Genomic DNA, 16,071 nt, shown 5'->3' with positions numbered 1-16,071 from the left:
CCCCCCCACTCACAACTCCCCCCCCCTCACAACTCCCCCCCACTCACAACTCCCCCCCCCTCACAACCCCCCCCCACAACTCCCCCCCCTCACAACTCCCCCCCCCTCACAATCCCCCCCTCCTCACAATCCCCCCCCTCACAACTCCCCCCCCCCCGTCACAACTCCCCCCACCCCGTCACAATTCCCCCCCCTCACAATCCCCCCCCTCACAATCCCCCCCCCCTCACAATCCCCCCCTCACAATCCCCCCCCTCACAATCCCCCCCCTCACAATCCCCCCCCTCACAATTCCCCCCCCTCACATTCCCCCCCCCTCACAATTCTCCCCCACAACTCCCCCCCCACAACCCCCCCCCCCCTCACAACTTCCCCCCCACAACTCCCCCCCCACAACCCCCCCCCCACAACGCCCCCCTCCCCCCACCGAGAGACGTCGACGCCGAGGGCTGGCGACGGTTGGGCGGAAGCCGCAGCCACCGCCGGCGGCCATGTTGCTCAGGGTAAAAACCCCGTGACTCCCTTCGCGTCTACGTCATCACACTGCACCCCGCCCCCCACCGCCGCTTACAGCTACCGGGCAGCAGCTCCCTACCCAACATGGCCGACACCGATTCGGAGGGGAGGGTCCATCTCATCAGTCGAACGAGAGAGACAGAGAGATTCAGTGGAGATCATCGTGACGACGTGAACGGCCGTGATGGTGGTGGTGGTGATGGTGGGGACGATGATGTCTCGGCTGTTGTCGCGATGTGGACGTTGGCCGCTCCGTGTCCCCGCGGCTTCCCGCTTTGCCACGGCGGCGGCTGCCCGACCGAGTGACCGCCCGTGTGTGAGTTGTGGCATTGAGTTGTTGCGTTGTGCCGGTGGTGGTGGTGCTTCTAAAATGTTTTATTTTAAATACCATCCCGCCTCACACAAGTTAAAATGTGCACTTAAAGAGTTGAAGTTGTTCGAGCAAATACCGTTGCCAAAGGGTTCTTGGCGTTTGGCACGAGTGCGTAAACAAATAGCAATTCAAGATTTTTACCTGGAAATAAGGAGAGGTCCATCCCTGCTTCGAAGATCCGAATGATATTGTGCCATTAGGGTGTAATTTAGGCGAAATCATTTGTGTGTGGTGTGCGTGTACTGTGTGTGTACTGTGTGTGTACTGTGTGTGATTTGTGTACTGTTTGTGATGTGTGTTGTGTACTGTGTGTGATGTGTGTACTGTGTTTGGTGTTGGTACTGTGTGGTTTGTGTACTGTGTGGGGTTTGTGTACTGTGTGGGGTTTGTGTACTGTGTGGTTTGTGTACTGTGTGTGGTGGGTGTACTGTGTGTGGTGGGTGTACTGTGTGTGGTGGGTGTACTGTGTGTGGTGGGTGTACTGTGTGTGGTGGGTGTACTGTGTGTGGTGGGTGTACTGTGTGTGGTGGGTGTACTGTGTGGTGGGTGTACTGTGTGGTGGGTGTACTGTGTGGTGGGTGTACTGTGTGGTGGGTGTACTGTGTGTGGTGGGTGTACTGTGTGTGGTGTGTGTACTGTGTGTGGTGTGTGTACTGTGTGTGGTGTGTGTACTGTGTGTGGTGGGTGTACTGTGTGTGGTGGGTGTACTGTGTGTGGTGGGTGTACTGTGTGTGGTGGGTGTACTGTGTGTGGTGGGTGTACTGTGTGTGGTGGGTGTACTGTGTGTGGTGGGTGTACTGTGTGTGGTGGGTGTACTGTGTGTGGTGGGTGTACTGTGTGGTGGGTGTACTGTGTGTGGTGGGTGTACTGTGTGGTGGGTGTACTGTGTGGTGGGTGTAATGTGTGTGGTGCGTACTGTGTGTGGTTTGTGTACTGTGTGTGGTATGTAATGTGTGTAGTGCGTACTGTGTGTGGTGTGTGTTGGTGGTGGTGGTCAGCACGCTGCGCCACGAACCCGGAGACCTGAGTTCGATTCCCACTCACGGTCACCAACACCGATGACGATTATCTGAACCCATCCTGAGGCCTCCCTTAGGTCGACTCAGCCTCAAATGAGCACCTGGTACGGTGTGTAGTTAACATCTCCACTGGGGAGACAAAGGCGGCCGGGCGTGGTGCTGTCTATCCACCCACCCTCGTGCGCCGTGCCAGCCTTCATAGGTGCTACTCACTAACAGCACTTGCCCCAACAGTCTGTTAAGGCTCTACGGGATATCTTTGTGTGTGTGTTGTGTGTACTGTGTGTGGGGAGCGGTGACGATTATTTGAACCAGTCCTGGGCCTCCCCTAGGTCGACTCAGCCTCATATTAGTACCCGGTGCGATGCGTAAACATCGCCACTGGGGAGACAGGCGGTCGGGCGTGGTGCTGGCCACCCACCCCCTCATGCGCCCTGCTGTCCTTCATAGGTGCTACTCGCTAACAGCACTTGCCCCAACAGTCTACTGAGATCTTTGTGTGTACCGTATGTGTGTGTTCCGTGTGTGTGTGGTCTGTGTGTGACAACAGAGGGCCCTTCTACAGCCCGCCTCTCAGCCGTGCCCAGCGAGGTCGCGGCGTTTGGTCAGCGGCACGGTGGCGACGGCACCCCTGGGCGAGGCGGCGTACGAGCGGCTCGCCGACGGCACCCTCGACGCCCTGCACGACTTCTTCGATGAGCTGGGGGACGCTCCGAGCTCGCCGCGCGACTACGATGTCGCCTACGCGGCGAGTAGCGAAAGCCCACCAGAGATTTGCCCCAACAACTTTCCCTGGCCGCCGCCGTTACACTTACGCTCCGAGGGGACATTGCACTGCAATAGGAAAACGAAACGGAGATTGTAATTTATACTGTGAGACCTCCTTTACCAGTGGCAAAATATAGTAATGGGTATTTACCCTTTCAACTGGTACAAAAACTGACACCTTTTTGTTTGCATTTTGACTGCTTGTGTTGTGCTTATTGCAAACATGATGCCTTGTATAAAGGTGTCAGTTTTTGTACCAGTTGAAAGGGTAAAAACCTATTACTATTGTATTTATAATCTGTTCTTCAAATTTCGCAAGCAAATCAATAAGCAGAACAACATGTAATCAATGCGCACGATTTTGTCCTCGATCAAGCTGCTCACGTCTTCTTGCTTCTTTCGGTAAAGTCACGTAGAATGGAAATAATAAAATAATAAAAATTTAACATAAAATAATTATGTTAAATAATAAAACTAAAACATAATAAAATAGTTATTTTATTATTTTTAGTTTTTTTAACAAAAATAAAACCATAATAAAATAATTATTTTTATTATGTTTATCATTTTATTATTTCCATTCTACGTGACTTTACCGAAAGAACCAAGAAGATGAATCCCTGCAGTCACGAAAGCTTTAAATCGAAATGCTCACATCTTGGTCAAGTGGCAAGCCCCCCCACATCACCCTTTGTTTCATTGGCTAAGCGCCAATGCGCCATGATGGCCTAGGAGGTGTTGACTACCTCGCCTGGTATTCAGGAGGTCGCGGGTCCGATCCAGACCCTGACGCCTGTATTTAGGGATTCTTCTACTTACGGACGAGTTAGGTTCCAGAGTCGATTCGTTCGTAAGTCCAACTTTCCTCCTGTCGATTCCAAACACGTACGGCGTGTACACTAAACACGTGGAATGGATTTCAAAGTTGTATACTCTCCTGTAGATGTAGATGCCACCGGTTCTGCATGTGCCGCAGATGTAGATGCCACCACCGCCATCTATTGCGCGGTGGTTGAACTTACGACTCTCGGTCCGAACAGGCATCTGGACATCTCTGAAAGTTCGTGAATTCGAGTGTTCGTAAGTAGAGGAGTCTCTGTATTTGGACATTAATACGAATTTATTCAAACAATTAATGGGCGCCCAGGTTATTTCATAATTTCCTCACTGATTTTAAACAAAAATTACAAACCGTGGTCACAATATGTACGCACCTGAAACTGACGTGTTAATACTTTTGTCTTTTTCTTTCCAGGTTTGTGTGAAAAGCACATTGAATATCATTACAATTTTGTCAACGATTTGCTCAACCGTATTTAAGCGACATGTGAAATCGCTGCGAGGAGCATTTCCCCTTATTTGCACGATTCCACATTGCGACATATATTTAGTGCTGGCACTGATAGAGAGAGACCGGGTGGAGTGGTGGCACAATGGTTAGCACACTATGCTATGCCTATCATAAGTGGCGAGTGATCACTGCACCGATTCTGCCCCACCACCTCATCTTCACAAACCCCGCACTACGTGTGCACGGTCGCGAGATGTTAACTACCTCGCCTGGTATGCAGGAGGTCGTGGGTTGTATATTTGGAGTTTGCATGTCTCTTTCATCATCATCATAACGGTGGCTTGGAGATATTGACTACATCGCCTGGTATACAGGAGGTCGTGGGTTCCATCTCCGACATTGACGACACCTGTTGTATATTTACAGTTTGCTCTTCTCTCTCTCATTGTCATCACGGTGGCTAGGAGATGTTAAATACTTCGCCTGGTATACAGGAGGTTGTGGGTTCCATCCCCGACCTTGACACCTGCTGCTGTGTATTTGGAGTTTGCGTGTGTGTTTCCCCGTTTAGAATCAAAGCGCGTTTCAGAGTATTTGGCTGCTATAAATTTCCACGTGATAAGCCACTTCATTGAGATATCATTTGTGGCCAGGTCACTTCTGAAAAACGGCTATTTATTTCAGTGGGCCTTACCTGATAAAATAACAAAAACATTAAAAAAAAATTTTTGCTGTGAGGTCTCGAGCCTTTTTTTAATATAACGTCACGGGATGTTTAACGTCCACCGTGAAGCGTTATGTTTTGGTCAATCACCCGCAGTATTGAACAAGGGGGTGGCTCTTCTTGGTTCTTTCCGTAAAGTTACGTAGAAGGGAAATAATAAAATAAAATAAATAAAACATAATAAAATAAAAAATTATTATTTATTATTTCCCTTCTACGTGACTTTACCGAAAGAACCAAGAAGATGAATCCCTGCAGTCACGAAAGCTTTAAATCGAAATTTAAGGGGGTGGCTGTTGGGCTCGAACCACGGACAAACCAGCGGCACCTCCGACTCGCACGGTCGGCTACGTACGGTGCCAGAGAAGTTCAACAACCACGTGTGAAGCGGCAGATGCTGCCACCGCTCGACGAAAAAAAACGTCACTGCCTTGCATTTGAAGGACACTTTGCTAAAAGGGAATGACATCTGACGGTCGAGACTGGTGACCAAATGGCAGTCGAAAGGACAGAAAGGTTAGACGTTTTCATGACTGCAAGGATTCATACTCTTTGTTTTTTTGGTAAAGTCACGTAGGTAAAAAATTAAAGTAAATTAAATCACGACACACTTAAGCGGTTGTGCTTTCGCTAAGTTGTCCTCACCTGAATAAGGACGCTTGTGTTGCGCCCGAAACGTCGTGATTTAATTTATTTGAATTTTTTACCTACGTGACTTTACCGAAAAACCAAAGAGTCTAGGACAGAAAGGGCCCAAGGCTGCGGCCACCTCGGTGATGAATGGCAATGAGATTGGCTCGTGGGCAGGAGTGAGAGACGGATTGTGGCGTCGCAAGACCATGAAGGACGATGGCAGCCGATAGACTGATCATTTCTCTCGCAGTGGCTGTCACAGGTTGACATTCAAATCACTCGGCCACGTAATTGCCCAACCAGCCTTTTCTTTCCACCTTATCGACGCACGATAATGGGCGGTCCTGGACGAGGGCGGAAGGTGGTGGTGGTGAATATCAATGATTGTTGTAATGTTGAAAGACCTCTTGTGCTGACTCTGCGTTTTTCTTACTCTGCAGACGGGAGTGTTGACGGTAAAGCTTGGCAGGGGCCTGGGCACCTACGTGATAAACAAGCAGACGCCAAACAAGCAGTTATGGCTCTCTTCACCATTCAGGTGACCGACCTGGGGCACGCATTGAGTGTACAGCCCATGCAATTCCATGGATCGTCACGATTTGAGGTCATGATTTGATTCAAGGATTGATGCCTTTTTAGGTCAAATTTGTACTGCTTCATCTTCTTGGTTCTTTCGGTAAAGTCACGTAGAAGGGAAGTAATAAAATAATAAAAATAAAACATAATAAAATAATTCTCACGACGTTTCGGCCACAACGCAAGCAGCCGTCCTCAGGTGGAGAACAGGTCCGTCAAGTAGACAGAGTCTGAATGAAAGCTTTAAATCGAAATTTGTACTGCTTCATTTGTAATTTCTGCTGTCTTTGTTCCATTAGTTGCAACGTAACACTTCCGCATAAGTTCGTCGGTAATTTATTTATACGTACATGATTCGATACGTGTATTTTGAGCGTGCGTTTGTGTCACGTTACGAGACGATCCGTGCGGATTGTAGCAGGAGCAGCGCGACCCTTCACGTTATAGAATGGCCCATGGAGGTAGCTGTTTCAAAGGTACCTCTGAAATCCTGTCAAAATGACGTCTGATTTACACTGCAGAGGGCAAAACTTTTCCACCTGCTCTGCCACTAAGACTTAATGTCCACCGCATGATGGTCAAATCATTTTTTTTCAGTGGGAATTATTAAACATAAGTGCAGGATTATGTTTAAAAAAACATTTTTTAAAGATCGTTTTTTTTATGCAAGCGTTGGCCGGCGTTGCTGAGACCATCAATCTGGCATACCCGAGATCCCGGTCGAATCACAGGGTAGCTGCCCGGGATGAAAAGCCAGCGTCTCAACCGTGACCGCTCTGATCGCAAGAGGCACCCGTCCACCTCAAGAATCTGTTTTAATGACCATCGATGAATACATAAAATTTAGATTTAAAGCTTTCGTGACTGCAGGGATTCATCTTCTTGGTTCTTTCGGTAAAGTCACGTAGAAGGGAAATAATAAAATAATATTAATATAAAACAATAAAAATTCTCACGACGTTTAGACTGCAACACAAGCAATCATCATCAGATGTGAAATCCACAGGAAGAAAATTTTCTTGCTGTGGATTTCAGAAAATTTTCTTGCTGTGGATTTCAGAAAATTTTCTTGCTGTGGCTTTCACACCTGATGATGATTGCTTGTGTTGCAGTCAAAACGTCGTGAGAATTTTTATTGTTTTATATTTATATTATTTTATTATTTCCCTTCTACGTGACTTTACCGAAAGAACCAAGAAAGATGAATCCATTGTTTAGATGTCTAATTTATGCAGGCTTGGTCGTGTGCGTGCACCTTTAAACACGACAACGTATTTAAAAGCTGCCACTGTTTCTTAATAGAGGTTCAATTTGCAGAACTCATGTGCACGTTCAACCCAAAATGCTTGCACGGTGTTGTGGGCTTTCCAAAAAAATCTGCGCGGACTAAATTACGTTTCTCGTTTGGTGAGAAAAAAACTATTCACCACTGTTCTGCCTTCGAGAGGGGAAAATAAACCCTTTATTTAATTGTGGATACAAAGTTACAGATCTCCTACCAGATAGGATAATAAAAATAATTTCATTTTTATCGCGGCTTTTCATCAAGGATTTCAAAGTGCCGTACAGAACACAGCAGCAGCATACATTCAGCATAAACACATTTACTCAATTAACTAATAGCTGAATAAGCGTATATAAATAGGTTTTAAGATGCATTTTAAAAATGCCCACAGACTCGGAGATCCCTGCTACCTCGTGAAAGAGTGTTGCGTAGCCTGGAAGCTACACGACGGGGAAACATCTCAGTCACCCATAGACTAAAGTCTCGACCTGCCAATGCAGAGAGAATATCTGCATCATGCCCAGATCTTAGGGACCTTGAGCGGAGGGCATATGGGTGCAGCGTGTCAACGATGTAGGCTGGCGCAACTCACCAATAACTTATCATAATACTAAATGATCAAATTACGTTCTAAAACTACATTATAGCATTACACTTGGGACGCATCTACACTGAAGATTGGCCGAATTGCAGTTCTGAGAATAAAAAAAACATGATTGGATGGGTGGAAAAGTGCTTCTCTCCCCCTATTATGTGTGGACCACAGGTCACTCAAAGGCATTTCAGAAGCTAGCTCTGTGATATCCACTTACACGGGCCCTAAACATCCATATGTATCCTTCATTTCTGGACATGACGCCAATAGCACATTTGGGATACCATTGGCAACCCTCCCACCCACCCTTCCCCCATAAATGTCATGAGAAGTTGCTCACTGCCACTATCTTCGTGGGTGTGCGTGCGTTACAGCGGTCCAAAGCGCTACGACTGGACGGGCGACTGCTGGATTTACGCGCACGACGGAACGTCGCTCCACGTTCTGCTCTCGCGGGAGCTCTCCTCCATGCTCCACTCGCCCTTCGACCTCACGGCGCTGCCGTATGCCGGCGGGAAGCTCCCAGAGTGAGCCGCCACCCGCTGCCGCCACCCGCTGCCACTGTGACGTCGGCGACAAAACTACCTCGTGGCACGGCGCCACCCGCTCGTGAGACGTGGAGGCGGGAGGGGAGGCGGCGGTGGCGGCGGCGATGGTGGAACAACCGAACCTGACCGATGGCAGAGCAACTGGCACTGATGAACAAACGCCGAACATCAGATGGACATCGGATACGGGTGGCATCAAACATTGCAGTGGCCGATTACCACGTTGATAAAGCGACGTTGATTTATCGCCAATGTCGAAATGGGTACAGTGAAGTGACAAGAGCGAAGGCATTGGCCCAGGTACAAATAAGTCGTTGAAAACACCTGAGAATTAGGCTATAACAACATTGTTTTACCGAATATAGAATGGGGGGTGAATATTTAGAACGTGTCAAAAAAGTGTTTTTTTGTTATGTTTGAAGCACATTAATCAGTGCACTTGGCAGTGTATTCGTGGCCAGATGGGTCACTGAGTCACTGATCCTCAACGAGTGAGGGGCAGCTCTTGAACCAGTGGCCGCCAGGGCACTTTATTTATTTATTTATTCGCAAGTGCTGTTAATTGCCCGTGGATAATCGCGACTTCACTGTACTTTGTCGCAGTCTTCGCGCTCGCGATATCGACTGCGCGATAACGACCCCGAGCACTTGCGATATCACCTTGCGAACTGTCCCGCGTGGGCTGTCCGATGTTGGGAATTCTCGGCAAAAAATAAACCGGTGGTGTTTTTGTATATATGGCGTGTGTGCATGTCAGCCAACGGGGGGGGGGGGCGGGACACACCCAAGAAGAAAGTGCTGCCCCTTGCTGTGTGCACCAGAGGTCACTTGAATAGTTCTCAAGAAGTCGCTCGAAGAAAGCCACTTTGATCGGCACTTCCCCATCGCAGAGGGTTGCACTGCTCCGAGAGAGGAGCTCGTGGATACTTTGTCTGGAGACACATGATGCCGACGGCACGATCTGGGTGGAACTGGGCAAAGGGAAAACATTTTTTGAATAGGAACTGTGTTGATGACAAAGACTTTGTCACGGGGGGCTTTCGTGAGTCGAGGTGGGGCCTTACCATCAGCCCCACCAAAACTAAGCACCTGCCTGGGTATTTTGTACCATCGGACACTCCACCCCCACAACTCCCATTTGGTGATGGGGCAGTAGTGGAGAGAGTGGAGAGTTTCCCATACCTGGGCAGTGTGCTCATGACCGGCTCCGGTTTAACAGCAGAGAATTCACTCCGAATCAGTCGAGCGGCATTATCTTTTCATCGGTTGCGTAACGCTGTGTGGAAGCTACCTGGTCCCTCGCTCCACACGAAGCTTCAGGTCTTCTCGGCCACAGACATTCCCTCCCTTCTCTACACTTGCGAAACGTGGACCCCCCCTAATGGAACATCTTCGCCGGTTAGAAACATTTAGGCTGGCCTACCTACGATCCATCCTGGGTTCAACCAGGCTGGATTATGCGAAGAGCTCACAAATCCTTGAAAGATCTGGACAAAGTTCCATCGGTCAGCTCCTCTGGCAGGCAAGGCTGCGTTGGCTGGGCCATGTAGCCCGCATGCCCAGCTACCGCATGCCTAAAAAGCTTTTGTTCGGCCGGATCGAGGGGGCAAAACGGGTACGGCACGGGCTAGAGAAGAGATGGAGTGATGTGGTACAGGAGGATGTGGAGCTGAGTGGACTTGCCGATGACTGGTACCAGCGGTGTCAAGATCGGCCTCTGTGGAGGAGGCTCGTGAAGGACGCTACTGGGCAGTTGGAGGCAGTCGCCCTCCAACAACAACGGAGGGCAGAGGAGCGACGCTCACAACAACGAGCGGAGCGCCGGGTGGCTAAAGCACAGAAAGTTGGCACAGTAGGGGGCACAGGTGGTGCATCAGCCAGTCGTCTCAGTCGACCTGTGGCACCTGGGTCTGCCCCATGACCTGCCAGCGGGCGCTCGACACTTCACGTGGCCTCAAGGTGCACATAGCCTGGCACAAGCGTCGTGGTGACGTCACCGCCACTTAGTGGCAAATGGCAGTTGTTGTTGGTGGGCTTGTGGCGTTTGCACGTGCGTATATGCCTGGATATGTCCGATAATAATAAGAATAACAGTGATATTCATAACACCTCAAATGATGTTCGTCACGCATTCAATCTATTGCCGGATGAAGGCCACCCCATGCTGTGTCAGTCATGGGGGTTGTTTCACCATACTTCACCGCGCTGGTCAGTGTAGGTTGTGGAAGGGGGGGGGGGACGGCTCGGGCCAGTTCAGGAATCGCACGCGGCTGATGTTCGCTGGGCCGAAAATCAAACTCGGGTTTGGCAGTTCACAGTACATTGCGCTAACCACTGCGCCACCACTCCTCTACGATATTAAATACGGGTCAAGGTGCATCCCTGCATTTGCTTTCTTATGGCAGAAGTGCTGAGCTCTTGAGTGCCATTCTCGAGGGTTTTTCTGGCTTCTGCACCAGAGGTCGCAAACGGGTTTTGATTCCTTACCCGTACCCGATACCCGGCTACCCGTACCCGGCCGGGTATCGGGTAGGGTACGGGTACCCGATTGCGACCTCTGGGATGAAGCCATGTTGCAGGTGCGCGTGGGTTGATTCTAGGAACTTGAATTGTGAGAAGAGACAAGACGTTGGGAAATGAGTGACAAATAGTTACTCACTAATGACTCACGGCCTACCCGTACCCGGCCGCACCAGGGTCGCAAACGGCTACCCGTACCCGATCGGGTACGGGTAGCGGGGTATCGGGTAGGGTACGGGTATCGGGTACCCGGTTGCGACCTCTGCTCTGCACTGCCGGCCAGATGTATTGGAGGAGGTGGGAATGGCAACACTTTACCCCGCCACGCCGAGACCTGCCTACCCGCTGTGGGTGGACAGTCGGGAGGATTTAAGAAACTTTGCCAGCGCAATGAGACCTACCAGTGGCAAAATATAGTAATAGGTTTTTACCAGTGGCGGCTCCTGCAAAATCTCTCAGGGGGGGGCAAATGTCTGGATGATTGATAAGGATAAGGTCCACCCATGCAATGGATAAATTAACAGCTTAAGCATGTAAAGGCAACTTCACTTCTTTAATATTAATGAAAAATAAAGTGACTCTTACAATACATCTTGTTTGTTTCTATACTATTAAAACAAACCACTCAAGTTTATTTTATTAAAGATTCCACTAGATTTTGATTTAAAACTTTCGTGACTGCAGGGATTCATCTTCTTGGTTCTTTCGGTAAAGTCACGTAGAAGGGAAGTAATAAAATAATAAAAATAAAACATAATAAAATTATTCTCACGACGTTTCGGCCACAACGCAAGCAGCCGTCCTCAGGTGAAAACCAGGTCCGTCGAGGCGACAGAGTCTGAATGAAACAGCACACGAGCTTGGAGCATATATATAAGCTGGGCGCCTTGACAAAGGAATTTGCATATCAAGAGGAATTTAGCATATTTATGGGAAATGCAGGAATGTGATTAGTACTGCATATGCATGTGCATTATGCAGGATTAACAGCATCAAAGGGAGCTGCAGTTGCTGCTGCTGCTGCAGTTGCTGCTGCTGCTGCAGTTGCTGCTGCTGCAGTTGCTGCTGCTGCTGCAGTTGCTGCCTTATCCATTTTAATATAACACTATGTATTATTCTACCCACCCTAATGTGTATCACACTGCTATATATTTACTATACAATTACGACACCATACATTACTCTGCACACTGCACCATGCCAGTGAGTGGAACGTTGTGGCCGAAACGTCGTGAGAATAACTTGCGTTGTGGCCGAAACGTCGTGAGAATAATTTTATTATGTTTTATTTTTATTATTTTATTACTTCCCTTCTACGTGACTTTACCGAAAGAACCAAGAAGAAGATTCCACTAGGTGGCGATAAATTATATTGTTGGATGAAACGTGCTTACGTATGATGACGTTAGCACGTATGATGACGTAAGCACGTTAGGGCTTGCCCTCCCGGAAGCCATAGAGAATGCATTGGAGCGCCCGCCGTTCGAAAAAAAACATCTTTGAATGTAAGTCTATGGGGCCACTCGGGGCGATTCTCAGCCGGAGTGAAATCGCCCAAAAAGAGGCGGTACTCCACAGAACGTGACATGACGCTGATTGGACTATATCCAGAGGCTGCAGTGACGGCTAGCGTGACTCTGTGGTTGAATGACATTGGTGGTGCGTCGCCCAATCGCCCTAATGAAGAAACCGCCCCTGGTTTTTACCCTTTCAACTGGTACAAAACTGACACCTTTATACAAGGGATCATGTTTGCAATAACCACAACAAGCAGTCAAAATGCAAACAAAAAGAAACAACTTTGATAATGGTAATGATATGCACTGTCCTTGAAGTTGATTGGTCCACACCCGAGACAGCTTTCCTTAGAGCCTAGTCTCCTATTACTATATTTTGCCACTGGTAAAGGGGGTCTCATAGTGTAAATGCTTCACCCCGAGCTCTCAATACTCTGATAGTGTGCTGTCTTTGAGTTGTACGCCTTTTGGCGTCATCTGGTCCAACACCATATGAGACTAGGCTCTAAGGAAAGCTGTCTCGGGTGTGGACCAATCAACTTCAAGGACAGTGCATATCATTATCAGAGTTGTTTTCTTTTTGTTTGCATTTTGGCTGCTTGTGTTGTGGTTATTGCAAACATGATCCCTTGTATAAAGACGTCAGTTTTGTACCAGTTGAAAGGGTAAAAACCTATTACTATATTTGCCCGCGCTGAATTCAGCCGGTGACCCCCCCCCCTGAGCTCCGGTGTGGTAACCGTGCTAGCACATCTGCATCATTACGTGTGCTACACGTGCCGAAGAAAACGGCACGTGATCTATTACTTAACAAGCAGAACACCCAACAGGTGGCGTTGGGTGCTCTGCTTGTTACGTAATTTTATTTAAAACACAAACAGAATGAGTTGATGGAAATTTTACATTGGGAAAGAGGCTGTGGTTTTGATTTGTGTGTTTTTTTCTTTTTGTTGTTGAGTTCAGGATTCACAGCAATAAAATTGCTTTTCTGGCCAGTCGCAAAGTAAAAGGCGCTCTATAGATACAGAAATATATAAGATTAGATTCGATTTGCATTTACGTCTCTTAAATCAAAAGCACCCGATTTCAAATCTCGTCTGAATCGCCACATCTCATTTCTAATCGCTCGATATGCTCCAGCAGGCGTCAGGGTTGGGATCGAATCCACGACCTCCTGCATACCAGGCGAGGTATTTAACATCTCCTAGCCACCGTGATGACAATGAGAGAGAGACACGCAGACTCCATCTATACAGCAGGTGTCAAGGTCGGGGATGGAACCCACGACCGCCTGTATACCAGGCGAGGTAGTTAACATCTCCTAGCCACCGTGATGACAATGAGAGAGAGACACGCAGACTCCATCTATACAGCAGGTGTCAAGGTCGGGGATGGAACCCACGACCGCCTGTATACCAGGCGAGGTAGTTAACATCTCCTAGCCACCGTGATGACAATGAGAGAGAGACACGCAGACTCCATCTATACAGCAGGTGTCAAGGTCGGGGATGGAACCCACGACCGCCTGTATACCAGGCGAGGTAGTTAACATCTCCTAGCCACCGTGATGACAATGAGAGAGAGACACGCAGACTCCATCTATACAGCAGGTGTCAAGGTCGGGGATGGAACCCACGACCACCTGTATACCAGGCGAGGTAGTTAACATCTCCTAGCCACCGTGATAACAATGAGAGAGAGACGAGAAAACTGTAAATATACAACAGGTGTCGTCAAGGTCGGGGATGGAACCCACGACCTCCTGTACACCAGGCTAGGTAGTCAATATCTCCAAGCCACCGTGATGAGGATGATGAAAGAGACATGCAAACTCCAAATATACAACCCACGACCTCCTGCATACCAGGCGAGGTAGTCAATATCTCCAAGCCACCGTGATGATGATGTTGAAAGAGACGTTCAAACTCCAAATATACAACCCACGACCTCCTGTAGACCAGGCGAGGTAGTCAATATATCCAAGCCACCATTATGATGATGATGAAAGAGACATGCAAACTCCAAATATACAACCCACGACCTCCTGCAGACCAGGCGAGGTAGTCAATATCTCCAAGCCACCGTTATGATGATGATGAAAGAGACATGCAAACTCCAAATATACAACCCACGACCTCCTGCAGACCAGGCGAGGTAGTCAATATATCCAAGCCACCGTGATGATGATGATGAAAGAGACATGCAAACTCCAAATATACAACCCACGACCTCCTGCAGACCAGGCGAGGTAGTTAACATTTCGCGACCGTGGCACACGTAGTGCGGGGTTTGTGAAGTGGTGGGGCAGAATCGGTGCAGTTATCACTCGCCACTTATGATAGGCATAGCATAGTGTGCTAACCATTGCGCCACCACTCCACCCGGTCTCTCTATCAGTGCCAAGCACTGAATAGATGTCGCAATGTGGATTCGTGCAAATAAGGGGAAATGCTCCTCGCAACGATTTCACACGTCGCTTAAATACTTTTGAGCAAATCGTTGACAAAATGGTCATTTGTATAAAATGTATACTCTTTGGTTCTTTCGGTAAAGTCACGTAGATAAAAAAGTAATACATTTTAGAAAAATGCATTAATTTTCTTTCTACGTGTGGATTCCTGCAGTCACGAAAGCTTCAAATGAAGATGATTTAAAATTAGCTTTTCACACAAACATGGAAAGAAAAATCAGAAAAAGCATTAACACGTTAGTGTTGTGGTGAGTACAGATTGCGAGCACGGTTTGTATTTATTTATTTTATCTAAAATCTGTAAGGTAAGGAAATCGAGAAATAACCCGGGCGCTGATCGCTGTTCCAATAAATTCGTATTTAATTTCTAGCCCTTTGGATAAAGTTCCCAACATCATCTCAGTCACGTTTCAGTTATCGCTGGCTATTGCAATTAGCCATGGCTGTCTGCACATTAGAGCGCCAATGGAATTAATTACATTTATAATACGTATTTCTATAATTTCAATCATTTTATTATTTATTTTTATTATTTATTTTTACCTATGCGTGACTTTACCGAAAGAACCTAAGAGTATGAATCCTTGCAGTCACGAAAGCTTCAAATCTAGAATTACATTTATAATTTCGATTTAAGTGAAAAAACGTGAGAATTGTATTTTATTATGTTTTATTTTTATTATTTTATTATTTCCCTTCTACGTGACTTTACCGAAAGATTTCGATTTAAAGCTTTCGTGACTGCAGGGATTCATCTTCTTGGTTCTTTTGGTAAAGTCACGTAGAAGGGAAATAATAAAAAAATAAAAATAAAACATAATTAAATAATTCTCACGACGTTTCGGCCACAACCGAAAGAACCAAGAAGATACATTTATAATGTTTTATTCACCTCTGTCATGGTCGCCTTATTTCAAAATGAATTTTCCCCGAAATACCATTTTGTCATTAATCAATATTGCGGGCGGCGTGAGCATACTTTGTCATCTGGGAAAGGAAGAATGACAAGTAACATGCAACAACAAAACACAACAACGCGTTGAGGAAGTCGCGCACGCACAAACATCCCCCCCTGTACAGGACAAAGAGTGGGGGGGCGATGTGGAGGAGTGGGGGGCGATGTGGAGGAGTGGGGGGCGATGAGGAGGAGTGGGGGGCGATGTGGAGGAGTGGGGGGCGATGAGGAGGAGTGGGGGGCGATGTGGAGGAGTGGGGGGCGATGTGGAGGAGGCTCGT

At 47.7% G+C, this 16,071-nt stretch overlaps 1 protein-coding gene and 1 long non-coding RNA gene across 2 annotated transcripts in view; one reads left to right on the top strand and one right to left on the bottom strand.

Annotated features, from left to right (window-relative positions):
• The window catches only part of LOC133361321 (uncharacterized), a 329,555-nt gene that overhangs the window by 83,943 nt on the left and 229,541 nt on the right, over positions 1-16,071 (bottom strand). The window lies entirely within an intron of this gene.
• On the top strand, positions 648-9,062 carry FXN (frataxin). Its single transcript, XM_061574806.1, has 4 exons — positions 648-832; positions 2,459-2,656; positions 5,765-5,862; positions 8,155-9,062. Exons 1-4 carry the CDS (start codon positions 701-703, stop codon positions 8,309-8,311), a joined length of 585 nt encoding a protein of 194 aa, XP_061430790.1. The 5' UTR covers positions 648-700; the 3' UTR covers positions 8,312-9,062.

Source organism: Lethenteron reissneri, chromosome 1 (genome assembly GCF_015708825.2).
Source record: "Lethenteron reissneri isolate LAM-NWPU_2019-01 chromosome 1, ASM1570882v1, whole genome shotgun sequence".
Lineage (NCBI taxonomy): Eukaryota > Metazoa > Chordata > Hyperoartia > Petromyzontiformes > Petromyzontidae > Lethenteron > Lethenteron reissneri.
This window is presented reverse-complemented; position numbering and strand designations above follow the sequence as displayed.